Source organism: Mauremys mutica, chromosome 19 (assembly GCF_020497125.1).
Source record: "Mauremys mutica isolate MM-2020 ecotype Southern chromosome 19, ASM2049712v1, whole genome shotgun sequence".
Lineage (NCBI taxonomy): Eukaryota > Metazoa > Chordata > Testudines > Geoemydidae > Mauremys > Mauremys mutica.
This window is the reverse complement of record NC_059090.1, coordinates 18,649,480-18,667,959: the sequence shown is the minus strand read 5'-3', so window position 1 is coordinate 18,667,959 and position 18,480 is coordinate 18,649,480. Positions and strand designations below refer to the sequence as shown.

General features: G+C 45.9%; 1 protein-coding gene across 4 annotated transcripts in view; it reads left to right on the top strand.

Moving 5' to 3' along the window:
• Positions 1 to 18,087, top strand: part of CUEDC1 (CUE domain containing 1) — a 118,173-nt gene extending 100,086 nt beyond the window's left edge. For all 4 annotated transcript variants that reach the window (XM_044993714.1, XM_044993715.1, XM_044993712.1 and 1 more), the window contains 7 exons: positions 2,134 to 2,317; positions 5,731 to 5,814; positions 8,070 to 8,156; positions 10,363 to 10,456; positions 11,510 to 11,568; positions 12,909 to 12,979; positions 13,799 to 18,087. In XM_044993714.1, coding sequence (XP_044849649.1) covers positions 2,134 to 2,317; positions 5,731 to 5,814; positions 8,070 to 8,156; positions 10,363 to 10,456; positions 11,510 to 11,568; positions 12,909 to 12,976 — 576 coding nt within the window. In that variant the 3' untranslated portion in view covers positions 12,977 to 12,979; positions 13,799 to 18,087. The remainder of the gene's footprint in view (positions 1 to 2,133; positions 2,318 to 5,730; positions 5,815 to 8,069; positions 8,157 to 10,362; positions 10,457 to 11,509; positions 11,569 to 12,908; positions 12,980 to 13,798) is intronic.
• The last annotated feature ends 393 nt before the right edge of the window (positions 18,088 to 18,480 follow it).

The window sequence follows — 18,480 nt, the reverse complement described above, 5'->3', positions numbered from 1 at the left end:
GGCTGGTTCTGTCCTTCATCTTTCTGAAGTAGATTCACTGAGCAGTGCATAGATTACCATGAAGGGGCATTTCCCGTGAAAACCTAGTGATGCTGTGAGGTTAAATTCATCCCAATATTTAAGATGTGCCAAAATCAAGTTTTTTACAAACCTGTAGAAATATCAGAACTTAAAATTCAGCTATCAGCCTTCTCCTATAGGGTTTACAACCCTAACTTTTCAGCTGGTGTGGCCTTTTTAAGTATAGACAAGCCCTCTGGCTTCCAAGATGCGTCATGGCAGGTTTCATAGGAGTAGGCATTCTGTGGGTGTCCCTGGCCAAAGTTTCCCTTGTCCCCCTCTATTATACAATATGTTGCAGACTGGCTGGCTGCTGCCCTCCCACCCCAGAGGTAAGCTTCATTTTAATGGTGCCATATAAATTAGGGTTTGTGAACAGCCTTTGGACTTCAGCATCAATACTTACTTAGCATGGTCCTAAAACTCTATAGCTAGGCATCTCACAGTGTATCAATTTATGCATCTTGACAGAGCTGCAATAGGGACCTGTCTCCTACAAGAAGCAAGAATGACCACTGTGCTAACTACTCTCAGACCTAAATGCAAAGCTTATTTCTTCCACTTAACTTTCCCACGGTTTTTTCTCTGCCCACCCAACTCCTATGTATATAAACAAGCAAACAAAACCATACCTTAAGATGTCTCTCCTATAGGCTAGGAAAGGCGAGGCAGAAAATGCAATGAAGGGGGCTAAATTATAAATACCCAGTTAAACAGCTAGATTCTTCCCTTCCCTTTTGGCTCTGAAGGCACTTCTGCCACAGTTTCATAAATTATTGCCCTGGAGCTTCATCTTCTCAGGCTATATTACCTTTCTGGGAATAGAAAGCTGCCTGTTCACTGGGCTCTGGGGGAAGAGAGGTCCTGGTGCCTTTTTCCTTCCTCAGGAATTGTAAGCTATTGCTTTTTATGGCCCTCTGAGACCAGATACAAATCAGATAAATATGGTAGGCAAGGTGAGATTGCTACTGGATGGAATGTTTCTCCTCCTTCCTATTCTGCATGCACAGATACATGCATGAGCAGGGAAATGAGATATAGAGGATGTTAGGATTTGCCTCAGATAGTGGAATTTGTCAGATGGTAAATTGCATTTTCAGCCGTTAGATGGGGAAAATAAAAGGTGTGCCACTTCGGCTTCCCTCAGCAAGAGGCTTTGCACTTCTCCCCATGTCAAAGCCAGGTCCAGCCCTGGTTTGATATTGATTTAGCCATCAGAAGAATGCTGATGATTAATTCTTGTATTTAAAGTGAGGCTCTGACTATAAAGGTGGTTTCATGGGATTCCATGTTCATTGTGACTTTCTGATTTCCAGATTAGATGTTCCCAGATTCCAAGTTAAAAAGAAAAAACACAAACTTTTTCTCTCCAATAGCCAGCCCTGCTGACTCAGCCTGAGATCTGAGAGTCAAGCTGGGTACTTTCCTTTTCACACATCACTAGCAATAAAGCCAGGCCAAACGAACCCCTCATTGACTCCCATGGTGTAGCCTGATTGCCTTCAGTAAGTTTGCACATGTGTAATTGATTGGAACTTGGTAAATACTTCTACTGATGATGCTTAAGGAGGAAGAGAATCTAGCTCACTATCCCACAGCTGAGTTGGCTCTGCTGGGCTGGCTGAGAAATACAGCCGAGGAAAAATGTATGCACCATATAGTCAGCATATCTGCTGCTGATTTTGCTTGGGAGCAAATATGCTGGGGAAGAGAGTGCCTTTTTCACAGTTGCTTTTCCCAGTAGAGATTTTCACTTTAACCAAGATCAGGGTTGAAGCCCTTTGGTAAGGCTGAATTACAGAGGGAAGTACAGCCTGCTGTTGTCCAAACTGTGCTGATTCTGTTTTAGATGGAGACCTTTAATCTTCGATATTGATATTCCAGCACCTTTCACAAGAGTTAAAACCTTGATTCAGCAAAGCACTTATGCTTCAGTGTCATTGAAGTAATTGGGACTTAAACACATGCTCAAGTGCTTTGTTGAATCCTGGCTTACAGTCACATACACTGGTTACTGTAATGAGCTGCTCAAGGCCTTCATTGACTCTTCCTTTATGTCACACGCTTGTCCAGAGTTCACAAAGTTGCCATCAGACTGTGCCGGGCGAGGGCAGCCAGAGATCCCAGGGCTCGTTGGACCAAGAGAGGAAGTGGAAACAGTACCTGGAAGATGAGCGAATTGCGCTCTTCTTACAGAACGAAGAGTTCATGAAGGAGCTCCAGAGGAACCGGGATTTTCTCCTGGCCCTTGAGAGAGGTGATAAGCCATTTCAGAGACTTCTGTGTATGCTTTTCATATGCTTGAATTCCTCCTTTGCTGCAACTTCCAGCCGTTGGGTCTCATTTTCCATTGCCCGACACCTTGTGTCATCATTTACACCAATACAAAATGAGTGAAAAATGCAACTACACCACAATGGCAACGTTTCCCACCCATGTTACACTTATGCTGCATTGGTGTAAATAACCTGAGGGTGCAGTGCTATGGAGACTCAGACCCATTGGAAGCTGATGGCAGGGGCACTTTCTGTTCCTGCTAGCCTGGTTTAGGAGTCTTGCTCAGAGGTTTCCTAACTCTGCAAAGTCCTTCCATCTTCCCCACCAGTTAATACCCCTTTCATGACCATCAGAAGCATTGGGTGAAATCCTGGCAAAACTCCCCTTGACTTCAGTGAGGCCACAAATTTCATCTATTGTCCTCTGATCCCTCCTCCCACTTCTTCCGAAAGACCTAGACAAAACACTCCATCAGCTGTGATTGGTCTCCAAAGGTTGGGCTTTATCATTACATCCTTGTCCCCCCTCCCCTGATATTGCTGGTTTGATTATTTCCCTTTTAATTCTCTCTGCCTACAAAAAAGATAATTCTACTAGGGTTTGGTATATGATCACCTCTGTCTTTTAGCATTGTAACCTCTGTCACTGTAAAATACTGCTGGGTTTCCCAGAACTTCTCACCACCTTCTGTCTAGCGTCTTTTGCTAGCTGTTCTCAGCAGCTTTTCTGATGACACTACAAGGAGAAGTTCAGTGGTTTTGGTGACTTGAGGTCTCTTGAATTATGAGCCAGCCCCTTGCCAGTTCCTCTCTGCTCTGTCACTTTAATTCTGAACACACAGGCTAATATATTCTTATCTGGCTCATCTCACCAATCATGGTATTTGTCACTCACAGGTTTCACTCTTGGTTTGGGAAAGCTCATCCTAATGCCTTAATTTAAATGCTCAGCCTCCTGTCCATCAGAGCCAGAAAATCAGCTGCTCACTTACGATTTTCATTTTCTCTCCTTTGCCATGGTAAGACTAGCATTTTCCAGCCTGCTTCTCTAATCTCTGTCATTAAAACATGGGTGGTGCATGAAGCTTAGGTGAACGAATAGAAACCACAAAATACAACACAGTGTAGCACCTAGATGGTGATTAAGGGCCATGTGATACATTTCATTCATTGTGCATCTTAGACTGCCTCGCCTACAGCTCCACCTTGAATCCATCTCCCCCAGGCCTGCTCCAATGTTCTGAACCTCTGACCAGCTCTAGACAGACAGCATTCTTTGTTTTCAAAAAGCAGTTCAACAGAGAAATATTTCCATCTTTCTGTGAATATCTGGGATTGCCCCTCAGTGTTACACTAGCCTTATGTGTTGGATTGCCACTGTTACCTCTTCTGAGAGGTTTCAAATGGTGCCTTATACTACTGATTGAATACATATATAGTGAATATATGTTTAGTGTATATAACATAAGTAGAGAGAGGCGCACATGCTGAGTTAACTTGGCTGCTGGTCCCTCAGACTTTACCTTGCCTGACTTTTTACGATTGAACTGAATGTTGCAGTAACACAGCTTTCTGTACAAAATAAGTGTGTGTGTGCATGCACACACACTGTCCAACAGGTCCACCCAGCCTTTGAAATACTCTTGCTGGAGCAGTGTTCTTCAAGTGAGACTACAGCCCAGTGGGTTTTGCACCTCTCAAAGATTTTCATACCCACTGTGCTCTAGCTGTCTCATCCTTTCAGAGGGAACAGTTGTAAAGGAAATGGGATTGCACTTGTTGCTTGACTGCCTTGTTTGTTGGTTTTGAAGGGGGTCTGAGCTTATACTCTTGGGATTGGGATGTGGAGGCACAGAGTTACCACCAATTAGCTTTATGCTTTACATGTGCAGAGTGCTAGCATTCAGAGCCTGCAGCGGTGTTGGGGGCACAGTTCACTTCCTCTCTTGATTCCTCAAGCATTATGTAGCCTCACTTTTCCTCTGAGGCAGAGGGACACAGTGGAGAGAGCATGTGCTATCCAGCGCAGCAAAAAGACTGTTTGGAAAGCACTTGCCCAATTTTCTTGTGCTATCACTTATTGCCAGCTGGGATCCCGCTCCTCGACAGAACAGCAGACAGCACTTCAGACCGCGTTTGCTCACTTTGCTGACAGATGGAACCCAGAACAAAGCAAACCAGGCTGGGACTGCAAACTCAGAGCAGGCAGCAATGAGGTCTAGCTTAACTGCACTGCTTCAAAACAAAGCTGCACATTTGGGATCCAGATCTCAAATGCCTCCATAGTTTCAGATTAAGAAAGGGCCTTCAGCCCCAGGGTCTTTATTTAGCCTCACTATAAAGAGAGGTGCCTATCTGCAAAATCTGACCCTGGATCTTGATTTAAACATACCCAGCATTAGAAGATGTGTTGATCTGGGGTTGTGATTTGTCTTTGAATCCATATTTTCAGAAGCATGAATATCCTCTTCTGACACCCTCAGAGATGCATGGAGTTAACAGACACGAGGATTATTACCCATTTGTTTTTAATCTTTTCCTGACAAGAGTTGTCAGCTTTTGAAAGTAAAACCATACAAGCCAATTTCTTTAAGTGTATTTCGTCGTGCTGGTGACATACCAAGTTTCTGAAAATGCTCTCACAAATCAGACATCATTAAGTCCAGTCACAACATATGGCAATTAATTTCAGCTCACACTATACTTTGGGCCTGATTGTCCAGAGTGCTGATCACCTGCAAGGTCCTATTGACCTCAGCTGGAGTCAGGGATACTCAGCATTTCTGACAATCAGGATGCTCTTCATTGGGTGCCTACATCTGGATTTAGATGTCTGCCATTTAGAAACCTAAGTCTGAGCATTTGTTGCCTGAGTTGATTATATTAACATGGTCACATTTTGTGCTATTTCATTTCCATTCAAAAACCCAGCCTCTGGGTGAAGCAGATGCTTGCTCGGTGATTTGGATTCAACTGAGCCAGCCAGCCCAAATGACTTCCTGCTTTTAACAATGCTATTGGTGGGTCTCAGTCCCAGCTCCCAGTTATCCAGCCCCACAGTGTGGTCCCTGTAGGGATCAGGCACGCTGGCAGAGCAGTGTGGGGAAGCTGGCTCTACTGCCTTCAAGGGCTGTACCTACCCTGTGGATGGAGGACTTCAGCCTTCTGGACTGTCAGTTCTGTCCCTTTCATAAACCATAAAAACAAATTTAAGATTAAGAAAAAACATTTCCCCTGCTCCTGCCCGAGACTCCCTTCCTCATTCCAGACCTTGTTACACTGAAGCTGTAAAACATCCTTGGCAGTGAGTGCAATGTAATGCCTGGCTAGGTCGAGGAGAATAGAATAAATGATTCAGGGTTCCAGGGCTTTTTGAATGTTTTTTATTTTTCAGATCGACTGAAGTATGAGTCAAAAAAATCCAAGTCGACCAGTGTTGCCGTCAGTAATGATTTCAGCTTTTCTTCTGTACAACCAGGTAATTTACAAGCCATGCATCAGCATATGATCACAGAGATCTCCGGGTAGCTGCTTTCGTATTTCTAAGGCTTCTGCCATTGCGTTGTCTGCAGAGGGCCACACAGCGGGTGGGTCTTCGCTGAGAAAAAAAAAAAAGTGTGTTCTAACCCAAATTAGCCAACTTGGGTTAAAATAGCAGTAAAGACATGCCAGCTTGGGTAGCAGCTCAAGTTCAGCTCCAGGCTGCTTTATCAGTTTTAAGTCGAGCTGCTAACCCAAGTTAAAAGCTAAGCTGCCGTATCTTTACTGCTGTTTTAACCAGAGTGAAGAACACACCTTTTTTGCAGTGGAGACATACCTTGTGACATGAATGGCAGGGGGTGAAAACCTTCCTTTCGGTGGCTATTGACACCAAGCCCTTTCTCCTCTCCAAAACGCCTTAGGTTTGGGGCTGGAAAGGAATTCTCCCCCGGGGATATTGGCAGGGACGTTGCAGGAGACTTCTGATGACTGTAAAAATAGTGTGATGTGAGTAGAAGTTATGGGGGAGATTTTCAGAGGCACAGAGGGAAGTTGGGACAACCAGTGGGGGTTGAGCCCCTAACTCTTGTCTTTGCTTGGAAAATGTCCCTCTTAAGTTCCTATCCTGCAGCAGAGAATTTCTGTTTTCTCTCAGTTGCCGGAGCTGCTGGGAATGGGCAAAATGACCTAGAAAAGGGTGGCACACCTTTGTTAGCCTTTTTGCTACTTCCCCCTGCCTACATGACACTGTATTAATAGCGCCTGCACTGTCACAATCCCTCAGCACTCGCAAAGCTTAGGTTCCAGTCAGGTTGCAATAAGGAGACAGTAAGATGCCGTTTTCTACTCCGCTCTCTCTTCTGCCCTAGGTCTAGAGTCTAGCACATGCCTTGAGCTTTGATCAAATGAAACTTGGAAACCATCATTGCTTCTACACTGGCCCAGGGCTAAAAGAGTCCTCATCATTCCCCATCTTAGTCCTTTTCTCTCATGGCTCTGAAGATTTTGCTTGGGAGTGGAGGTAGAATGAAGAGAACTCTGATCTAGTTCCCAAGTATAACAAAACATGCCCTTGTCTAGCCCAGGAGCCGGGGATCATGCCTTGCAGGCATACCAACTATCTGAGTAATCTTGATTAACCTTAGGGACTGCATAGCAACTGCCCCCAAAGGACAGAATTAGCATTGGTGTCTGTCAGTATCTTCATGTTGAACTACAGAGCAGGACATGGCGAATGGAGCTATTCATCGAGGCGTGACGTGACGATTTTGGCTAAGGTTACGGAATTTCAATTGTGCTCAGATTTGATAAAGGGGGTGCGAAGCACAAGGATACGATTAACAAGGAGCTGTGACTCACCCAGATCAGCTGCCTGCACTAGTACAGCTGAGACTTCTAAACTCTCTCCATTCTTAATTAACTGTCTGTGTCATCATGGTAATGTGAATGATCTTGGAGCATGATCTAATAACCAACTGAGAAATAAAATTAGCAGATTGGGTAACTTGGAGTCACTTTCTCTCAAAGAAGCAAGAGGCTTTTTGTTCAGCAGAAGGCAATTTTTTTTTTCTGTATGAACAGACATTGATAGATGGGGCCTGATTCTGCAGGGCCTTGCACTTTGTGTAGTCTTTTTGCTTTCACTCCTGTGCATCCATTGTGCACAGGAGTGAAAGCTGCCAGGTCAGAGTGGTAGCACCTACAGCTGCTCTGCATTCATTCTGCACAGGTAGCAAAGTTTTAGAGCACTGGAGATTCAAGCCCACAGGCAGGCAGAAGTCACCCACAGCTCCATTGAAATCAACAGAGCCACAGCTGTAATCGCTTATCTGTAACCCTTTTAAAGGGAGGACTGTACTGGAAGCAACTGAATGTGGAGGGTCACTTTGATCCCAAGAGGCCTAGGTAGCACTGTGCCTGCTGACCTCCATCCCGTCTCCCGTCCAGTGTCCCCTCCCACAGAATCCAACCCTGTCTGCATCCCACCTGGCTTGTCTCATTGAGATAGAACAGACTATCCCTTTGTGCACTAGGAACTGCTGGTAATTTCTCCCTGGTCTCCATCTTTTATGTGTGCTCTTTTCTTACTCTGTCTTATGCAGCCCAGGACAGAGATGCTTGCCAGCTGCTTTGTGGCAGGGCCACTGTTTCACTGGAGCTGGAATTGGGTCAATGGTGATGATTCAGCTTAGATTCTCTGCACATCCTGCTCCACCCCTACAAACCCCTAGTGACCAGATTTTTGCATTTCAGGTGACATAGCCCCTGTAACCAGCGAGGCCAGCAGTGCTGTGTCTGAAGATGCCTTATTCAGGGACAAATTGAAACACATGGGAAAATGTGAGTTTGTTTCTAGGTTCCGTATTGGCAGAGGGAAGGCTGCGTGGCAGGAGGTGGGCAGGCAGAGGAGGTGAAGCAGTAAGGATTCTTTAGCACTGAATCTAGTGCTAAGGCATTTTTCTGCTAAAGCACTCTGCATGCATGTGTGTGTGTATGTGCAAGCCAGTACCCGGGTATGCACAGATCTGCGAAGATACGAGATTCTTACCTCCGCTCCAAGCCTCAGAAGTTATTCATGTTTGTCAAGCCACCCCGTGATTCTAACAGGGCAAGGAACGTTAAGCTGAGAGTTGAGCTTTTGATTAGAAAGGGCTTTAATGTGTTGTGCTGTGTAAGCCTGGCGAGAATGAACTAGGAGTATCAAATAGGGAAATCCAAATTGCACTAATCCATCTCCAAAGCCTGGAGCAGATTGGGGTTTGATTTCCATTTGCCTTCTGTAATCCTGGACTTCTGGGTCCTCTGCCCCATGCTCTGCGCCCATCTGTGCTTTCCTTCTGCCCTGGGTGCAGCCCTGGTCAGAGATAGACCAACCTCCCCTGTGCCAGTTGTTTCAAATTCATGAGAAAGCTTGGTTTTGAGGAAGCTGCCATGGTAGCAATGCTGGGTGGGAGATGCGTGTCTGACTCCTGGTCTCCTGCTGCCTGTCCAGTGAGTGCCTAGGTGTTGCGTTCTGGGTAACCTCAGCAATATTGTTGATGGGCTTCACAGGAAGCCCCCAGCCACACTAGCCATGCTAGGCTCCCAGGTTCACCTCTGTGCAGCACTGTGCCAGGAACGCCCTCTGCATCCCGAGTCACCAAGCCACTCCTCTTCCCTCAGCACATGCCTTTTCTGGCCTCATTCCTCCCACAGTGCCAGCAGGAAGGGCGTTAATAAGAAAAGCAAAACTTCAAGATGTTTCTTCCTCTGAGCTTCCCAGCACATTAATAATATTTGCCTTCCCATAGTACCTGCGAGCCCCCATCACAGACCAGACACCCACTGTGCTAAGTGCTGTACAAACAAGAACAAAGGGACAGTCCCTGCCCCCAAAAGCTTGCACTCTAGCCCTGCCTTCCATGTCTCTCTCTCCCAGGCCCTAAGCTCATAGGGGCAGGGTCGGTCCTGTACAGCACTTAGCCCCATCTGTCTAGGCTGGGGATGAAAGTGGGGATGATACCAGATCTCCAGCAAGCAAATGGGTTAAAATAGTAAAGGGGGAGGGAGGAGGCCATGATGTAGGCTCCATCGCTCATGAAGAGGGTCCCCGTGATGTGGGGGAGCAGCACTGCTCCCTGAATGAGTTTGTTCTTCAAGTGGAATCGATTTTTCTTTTCTTCCCACCCCACCCCAGAAGATGACAGATGTGGCTTGGATGGATTTTCTCTGCCACTTGCAGGCAGATCAGTTAGGAGTCTCCTCCGATAGACAAAGGCGATGAGTGGGGTTTTGCCATAGATAGGTGCTGAAACTGGCTAAATTGCTTGGGCTGCTCTGACATCAGATCTGGCATGCTCCTTCATGCTGCAAGCCTGTGTGTGTATCCCTGTCTTCGATGTATGTATTGTAGGGCATGACGCCGTATCGTGGATTGGACTGAGCTTCCTGGGAATAGAAGCAAATCCTTTCTAGCTTCTGTTTAAATAATAACATAGAGGCTAGAGAAGGAGGGGTTAATAGAGACTCTTCCCACTTTTTTTCTTTCTTTCCAGCAAGCCACAGGCTACTCTCCTGTTGTAAAATAAATTGGGCACCTCATGGAGTTTGACTGACTCATGGGCCACAGTTTATTTGAGCTTTGTTTAGTGTGGGGATGGGGGTGGAGGGAGAGAGGGAATTTGGCTTAGTCATGGATGAAGAATGTCATGGAAATCACAATCAAAAAGTCTGAATAGTTAGACCTTTTGTGTAGTCAATTGAATCCTTCCTGCAGAGATCAAATTATATTCTTTCTGATCACTGAAACTAGTACTAGTGCCTGGAAAGGTTTATGGGTCCTTGGTTTCCTAAGGCTAAGCAGTAAGGCATTGTGCATTCTTCATTCAAGCAGGCAAATTCATCTTGATTCAGTCATCCCCTGCCCTGCAGCATGTAGAGGGTGAATCAAAGCCCCATCACCCCAAATGGATGGCCTGGGAACTTGGCATCTATCATACTTGTTGTTTTCTATCCACTTTTGATGGCTGGTTAACAGCAAGCCATTCACCTGCCTGTTTCCTTTCAGCTACACGCAAGAAGCTGTTTGAACTTGCCAGGGCTTTCTCAGAGAAGACCAAGATGAAGAAGTCAAAAAGAAAACACTTACTGAAGCACCAGGTGTATCCTTTCAGCATGTGATGCTGTCATCCCACCCCTTGATCACACTGAGCTTCCTGAGGATGAGTCCCAGCTCCCACACCTTGGAACAAAACTCTGCTGCAGAGGGCTCGAACGAGGCCTATGCCAGAGTTCTCCACCTTGGGGTCATGGAAAGGGCTAGGGGACACAACCATTCTGACCATCCCATATTCCTCAGTGGGGTGGAGGGGAGGGGGAAGAATTTTAACAGGATGGGTGGGAGGAAGATCCTGGAGGGAGGATCCTGGCATGCAGAAGAGGTTTCTTGGTATAGACAAGGTAGAGAATCACTGGTCCATGGACCACTTAAATCTCACGTAAGCCCCGAAACTAGGGCAAAAATTTGTGCATGTGGAAGGGAGCTATAGCTCAGGGGTAAACAATGTCAGTAACCAAAAGGCACATGTTTACAGCCTTCATGATCCAAGCCACAGCGAACATTCACGGCTCATCATGTATGCAAGTTCGGTTCCAGCTCTGAACTTCCCTGAAGTCTTGGTATGTTTGGAGCTGATATTTTGATTTGATCCCAGCTAAGATGATTCGCTTGTTGCTGAAGCCTCCTTGAAACTGTATTTTGTGGGGAGAGTTTCTCTAGTGGCATGTTAATTTCAAAAGCACATGTGCTAAATAATTATCATGCCAGTCCTAGGACACTGCTCAGTACCAGTGATGCAAGAGAAACAGTGCTGGTGACTCATCCATCAGCTCTTCCTCCCCTTCTTCTCCATTTTCATTTTAGCTGGCACACGGATAAAGACCTAGAGGTAAAAGGGCTTTGTTATCCCCAGACTCCTCTCCGTAGGGTGGCTGCGTTAATACTGTCCGAAGTATGTTGCCTTGGTACCTGAGTGCCACTGTCATGGCCTCCTTGATCTGTTATGACCCGGATCTCATGCCAGATAGCAGCAGAATGCAACTGGAAACATACCTGGTAACTACCCCGAACCCTTGGAGTCAATTGTGATGGGCTGTTTGCAAGTCTGTGACTTACATCCCGGTCTGTCGAACATTTTCCTTAACAGAGAGTGCAGGATGGGGACAGCGGCTTCCACAGCTAATCTTCTCGATGACGTTGAAGGACACTCATGCGGTAAGACAATGCTTGTTTCTGCTAGAGAGCAAGTCTCCAGCTGATTTGCCCACTGCTGTGGTATGTGGGGGTATGTGACCCCAAATAGCAGGGGTTGCACACCAAAAATCGAGCTTCCTTCCTTGCAGATTCCTTCCTGCCTGTGACACTAGCTGTTTGGAACCTGTTCCCTGAGTCGCCCTTTCCTAACGCAAAGAGCTAGCAGGCCTGGACCATCCCTGTGGCTAATGTAAAGTGAAACAGGAATGGGGGAGCTCTCTCTGCACCAGGCACAGCATGGGGGAGCTCCCCCAAGCCAGAGACAGGATGAGGAACTCCCCCACTTTTTAGCCAGGCTCCTCCCATCTCTCTTAATTTCAAACCTTGTACTGTACAATGGATACTTCTCCACCCATGTGTTAACTCACCAAGGTATATGAATGAGGTTTGGGGTGAGCAGGCCCTTCCTCCTGGACCCCTTCCCCCATGTGTTCTGGCTGTTCAGCCCCGTTCTCTTTTAGTTCAGCTCCTCATCAGATGACGGGATCACCAAGCGAAATGAAGTAGGGCCTCCTTCCCCAAGGGCCAAGAACACCCTCTGTAGGTTTGGGTGGGTAACGCTCGCCTCGGCTTTGCAACAGGGGTGCACAGATTTAACACAAGGGTCCTCAAACTGGAGGTCGTGACTCCTCAGGAGGTCATGAGGTTATTACATGGGGGGTTGCGAGCTGTCAGCCTCCACCCCAAACCCCACTTTACCTCCAGCATTTATAATGGTGTTAAATATATAAAAAGGTGTTTTTAATGTATATGTGGGAGTCGCACTCAGAGGCTTGTTGTGTGAAAGGGGTCACCAGTACAAAAGTCTGAGAATCCCTGATTTAACGGAAATGTAACCAGGTGGTGGATCAGCAGCCCCGAGACCTGAATTCCACTGTTTGTCTATAAGACAACACAACAGCAGTAGCCTCTTCCCCTGACCCAGGAAAAGCACCACAAGGGGTGAGAGGGTGGTACAGTCTCCATAGCCCATTCACACCAAGGCCCATCTTCTGAGGCAGCCAACCAAGGTGCCAGCTGCACAAGTGGGCACTCATGCAGCAGGAAATGGGCTGATACCCACCTACTCATTTCACGTAGGACATTGAACTCCCATCTAACAGCAGTGGCTTTGTTCACTGCTAGCCCGGGGCAGGTTTGAACCAACCAGTGACCCAAGAATGACAGTCACCCATATCCTTCTGCAATGCCCAGGCCCTTCCAGTCCCCTGACACTGCTGCAGCTTTCCCACCCAGCTTATTTAGATACGGGAAGGATCTCCTGAAGTTCTGACCACACAGCTCTGTCTCATGCCTTTCAGATGAGGATTTCCAAGCAAGAAGGCAGCAGCTACACGAGGAAGAGGAGAGGCCAAAAGAAGGACAATAAATGGTAAGAAGTGTTTGGGGAGTAATGTGCAGCTAGTTACAGGAATCAGCTTAGCTATCCTGTTGTAAGCCCATCTCCCCCTCGCACCCCCGATCAGCTGAGTGATGTAGATTAGACAATTGGGCCAATGGACAAAGTGCCAGCCTAAGAAAATTCAAAGGATCTGTTGAATGCTGTCATGGAGAAAACAAGTGCCTTGAGCTTTACCCCTGGTGCTCCAATGCAAAGTTGGCTTCAGCTGTTTGTTCTTCCCTGGCTTTCCCAGGATGGATTACTTCCTCTTGTTTCAGCTACAGCTGATAGCACCGGCCCCACAACATCCTTGGTGACTTAGGGTGAAAATCACCGTGCCTCAGAGAGGATGAGTGGAGTTCTTTGTGCTATGTGTTAAGGATCTAAGTAGGTCTTTGTGCATAAAGCCTTGCACATGGGGCTTGCATTGGGGTGAATGTCACCCACAGGGACTTATTCTGCCATTGTTGTTCCCACGTCTGCCCCTTAATAGCTGCAGTGTGGATAGCAACAGGTACTTTGACCTTTGTACTGAAGAATGTAAGAGAAACTGTTGGGCCAATTCTTCCCTTTTTTTTGCCCTCCATGAAGAATGTATGTGGGTGGACTCAGCATGAGGTTACTGATGAAAACCATGCAGAGGCTCCAATATTCATGCCTGCCTGTTCCTATGAATCAAGTTCAGTGAATCCTTGTGGGTTGGTTTAAAAATATCCAGTGGACAGTGACAGGCTTTGTTTCAGCACCATGAGTGAAGCAGCTTTGACTGAATACACTTCTTCCTCTCCCCTCCCTGCCCTTCTCTTCTAGATCCCAGATCCATTGCCTGAACTGGGCTTTATTTGTTAAAGTCTTAATAAGAAGATGGCTGCAAAGAAAAAAAACAATTTCCTTGGCTCTCCCCACTATCATCCTCTTCTGAAGTACAAGTATTAAAGCGAGGCACAATTTTTTCTTCCCAGCGGGTTTGAAAACACCTCTTTCCTATCCAGCAAATGCAACCAAAACTCAGCAGCTGATCTGAATTTTTCTCAGTCACTGCAGTGAAGATAACGGATTTCAAGCTTGTGGGAATAATGGCCTCTCCCCCACCCTCTTTGATATAAACATGATTTGGATATGAATTAAAAACAATAATACATTGAACAGCTGGGCTCTGGCTTGCCCATTTTTAAACATATCACTGTAGCAATCTGTGTAACTTTACGCACATAAAAAAAGACCTGGAAAATGTTGTTTATTGTTGTTGTTACTAAGAGTTAATAAGTCAGGATCCAGATCAGGTAATAGGCAGGATAATATAAATTGTCTTTTTAAAAAGAAAAGGCCTTCTCCTGGGCATCTCACATTGAATTAAACCTTTGCCTCAGGCATTGATAAAAATGCCTTGAACTAGACACCAAGCTGGGGCCAGTTTCTCCTCCAATGTACCACTTTCTTTAGCTTTGTGCTGCTGCTCTTGTGATATTATGGTACCTTTACCGAGCAGGAATGGGGGGGGTGGGAGGGCTGAATTTCAAAGCTGTTTAGTTCTCACTGCTGATCTCTGAATTAGGACATATCCCACGGGTTCTCATTTGGATTGTTCATGACAGTTGGCTGCTCCCTATGTAGCAGGCAATGAGTTTTGGCGGTCTGGAAACACTTACCAGATTAGATGGGAGGAGATTGTAGATGGGGGCCTTATTTGATTCACCTCTGAGTTTGTACATCATAGGCTAAATCCTGCTTATTGTGAGTCTCACAGTTGACTTCTGTGGGATCAGAATTGGGCCTCGGGTTGAGACATGAGTGGGTTTTCTCTAGCTGAGCTCACATGGTCTATGGGCACAGACCTGAGAGCAGTTCTTATAACATGAAATGAAGAGGAGATTGGTTCAGATCTCGCCAATCAGTGTGAGGATGACATCCCTCCTCCAGGAGAGAGCTTGGAATCTGGTGGCACGGTGGAACATTGTGGGGATTAAAAGTAATGCTCAAATCATTGGAATTGAAATGGACACTATCAGGCTAAAAATAAATAAATAAATTCCTTCCCTGTGCTACTAACAGCAGTGTCAATAACTGAAATAACTCCCCCCAAGCAAGTTTTCTTTTCTGCATCAATACTAGTTACTTCTCAGCGTGGGTAGTGAGAATAGACTAGTCCGTCTCACTCTCTGCGTCCCATGTAGTAGCACAAGCGCTGCAGCGTTTGGGTTGCAAAAGCAGCAGGAAGACGCACCGATCCAAGCAGTCAGTCCAACAAAAACCTGTTTTCATTGCCTTTCTATTAGGCTTTGTAACAAAAGCCCACATTGCAGGCTTAAACTCCCTGACAGGCTCCTTTCAAAATCTGCTGGAGAATCTGTATGCCTTTGAAGCGTGTGCCAAGACTGATTCTTTTTAAAAGTTGCTGAGCATGAGGCTCTTGTTCCATGCACCTGGCATTCAATCAAGCTACTCAATGGAAACACGAAGGCAGTGGTGGGTTTCCTCGTCTGGGCCTGAGTAATTTGATACACTGTTCAGAACTAGTAGGGATGAGCCAAAGTGGATTCAGGCACACACAGCACTTCCTTTCAGTGAAGAAGGACTTTGAGTCTGTGTGGCACGGAGTTTCAAGAGGTTCCTGATGAAAGGGTCCATGTGTCTATTGCTGAACTGACACGTCCTCCTGGCAGAACGTGATTTGGATACTACACTAACACCTCAACTGTCGCTATTGTGCCCCTGACCTCCCAGTCAGAACATGAGCTGCTGCAAACCCCAAACGGTACAGTGGGCAAGTGCATGCAGGCTTGAATCAGGATGCAGACAGCAGCCATGCCTTGGGATCCCAGAAACTTTTGAGGTTCTCAAACACTAAAGATCCTCTAAAGACTCAACTCCCCCCCACACACACACCCCGAGCCTGTTTTTGGTGTCTGTTCCTTTAAAAAAATAAAAGGGAGAGGAGCATCAATGAGTCTTTTGGTAAAACCTCCTGAGTGGCGGGAGAAATTTGCCTGCTCCAGGGACTAGAATAGTTTCAAATGAGGTCATCTGTGCTCAGACAAGAATTCAGTGGCTTGGAAGCTTCTGCAGCACGCAGGATATGAGGTTCCTGGAATATGCTTTCGAGGCTGTTCAGAGAAAGGAAGTGACTAAGGGCCTGATTTTGGGAGCTGCCAGGCACCCACTGGCCCCTTTGAAGTCAGTGAGCGCTATATTGCTCAGCAGTACTCAGGGTAAGGCCGTGTGTGTGTGTGTGTGTACATATTGGTTGCTAAGGGTGAAGCTGGAGCACTACCACTGGAAACAGAAGGGCTTTTGGAGGAGGAGTGACTTTTATCCCCAGCCTTAGAATTGGAAGGTCTGTTTCTCCCCCACCCCCCCTTTTCCTATCCTCAGTTGGCTCCTACTTTAATAAGTGCTTGGCTGTTTCTCCCTCTCCTAAAGCAGCTCTGCATGTTTGGAAGAAAATCAAGCTTGGAATCAGATCAGCTTGTAAAAGTTCCAACTCCTCTTGGCTACTGAGGACTTAACTTTGAGCTAAGTTTCCATGAATGCAAAAAGGCACCAGCGGCCGAACAAACAGAAGCTCAGACTCTTGCTGGTAGGAAACTGTGCTGCCTGTCCTAGCAGAAACGCATTTTTATAAGACAGCTTGGTCTCCAGGAAGTGCTTTGTGGATTAGAGGGAGAAGGAGGGGAAAAATGCAAATGCACCTGTCCCTCAGGACACACGCGTTATATGTTAGCAGCTGCCCTGCTGCTAAATTAGTGCTAGGCTTATTGAAATCTTTTACTCCTTGGCGTCTCTCTAGAAATCAGGTTGTGTTATAGCACAACCTTATGGAGTCACGTTAACTAACAATGTATTAACAGTCACTATAGACAAGGACAAGGTGGGCTTAACATTTCATCATCTAGTCATGGGTAAAGCTGAGTAGAACCATAGGGTTAACCATGGCCGGCTGACACAATGCTTAGCACAACTTCTCCCTCTCTATGCTGACTTCTAAGACATTGTGTAAGTTAATATAGCTCCTCAAGATCATCTTCTTAATGCAATCTCAGGCTATATCTACATTTAAAAGCCTGCAGCGGCACAGCTGGAGACTAGCCCAGAGGCGGCTTATTGCCTCATTGTTCTATTAGGGCCGATTTGGAGATGTACTGAACACATCTGTGAGGTGCTGAGCATCCTCTATTCTAGTGGTTCTCAACCTGTGGTCGGGTCTGCAGACTGTGTCTAAGGGGTCCGCGAAAGACTTAGACTGAAAACTATATATAGACAATAGATTTCCAAAGGGGTCTGCACCTCCATTTGAAATTGTTTAGGGATCTGTAAATGAAAAAAAGTTGAGAACCACTGCTCTCTTCAAAGTCAGTTGGAGGTCTGAGTGCTCAGAACCCCTCAGGACAGAGCCCATGCTGAGATGTGATGCTCCCTTGACCCACATTGTAGGCATATAAAAAGCCAGGCAGAGTAGAGAGTATTTGGTGGTTTTTAGAAACTTAGCATTGCAGTGAATGGGAGGAGAATAATATTGTTACATGACTTCTTTGAACTGCATTTGATATGCAGGGGGGTTTACATCTTTCTGGCTTTGTTTAGACTAGGATCTAAAGGTAGGTGTGGTGTTAGCATGTGGTAGCTAACAAGTGCTAGCTACTAAATGTCTAGTGTAGACAAGGCAGTGTATATGTTAACATGCATAGTTCAGCATGTGTTACACTGCCTTGTCTATGCTAGCTAATGCGTTCTAACAATGCACCTTTAGATCCTAGTCGTGACGCAGTCGTTTTGAATGATGTAACCCTATAGCCATTTCCAAATGTCCCGAGGGCACCAAATACCATTGTAATGGAGGAGGAAGGGTAATTTTTTTTTCCTTTTTAAAAATTCAGGTCTAACAAGCGGAAAGGTCACAAAGACAGGCTTGACAGCTGAAATGCATTTCTTCTAGAAAAATGTACAATACTCAGTGACGTTTGTATCGCTTCTATACGAAATGGTTTAAAAACCAAAAAAGACTTGTGATGTTTGTGAGTGTTGCTATTTTAGAACTTATTTCTATAAGTATTTTTTTCTTAAAGATGTTTAATAGTAATTCATATAATAAAGTCATGTCGTACTCCTAATGCCTTGGTTTTCTTTGCTTTTGATTTTTTACGGCCACGAAAAAAAAAAAAGTGAAACTGAGAATCAAGTGAAACAAATTTTTCTTTCATCTCGGTTCTGGACACTGCTCTCGATGGCTCATCTGTTACCGAATGAGTAGCTCTTCGAAGTGAGGGCTTCTTATTGCCTCAGTCATGGTGACTGTGTAGTGCACAATCCAGTAGGCGGCTCCAAAGCAATAGGAAGGAGGACTTCTCTGAACAGCCCGACTGCCATAGCAGAGCTCCAACAAGCTCTTGCCAAAGTGATCTGAACTACAGCTGGTCAGCAAATGGCTTTTTCCTGCCCCCCGCTGAAAATTTTAGACTATAACTCCCGTGATGCACCACAGTTTCCCCTTGTGG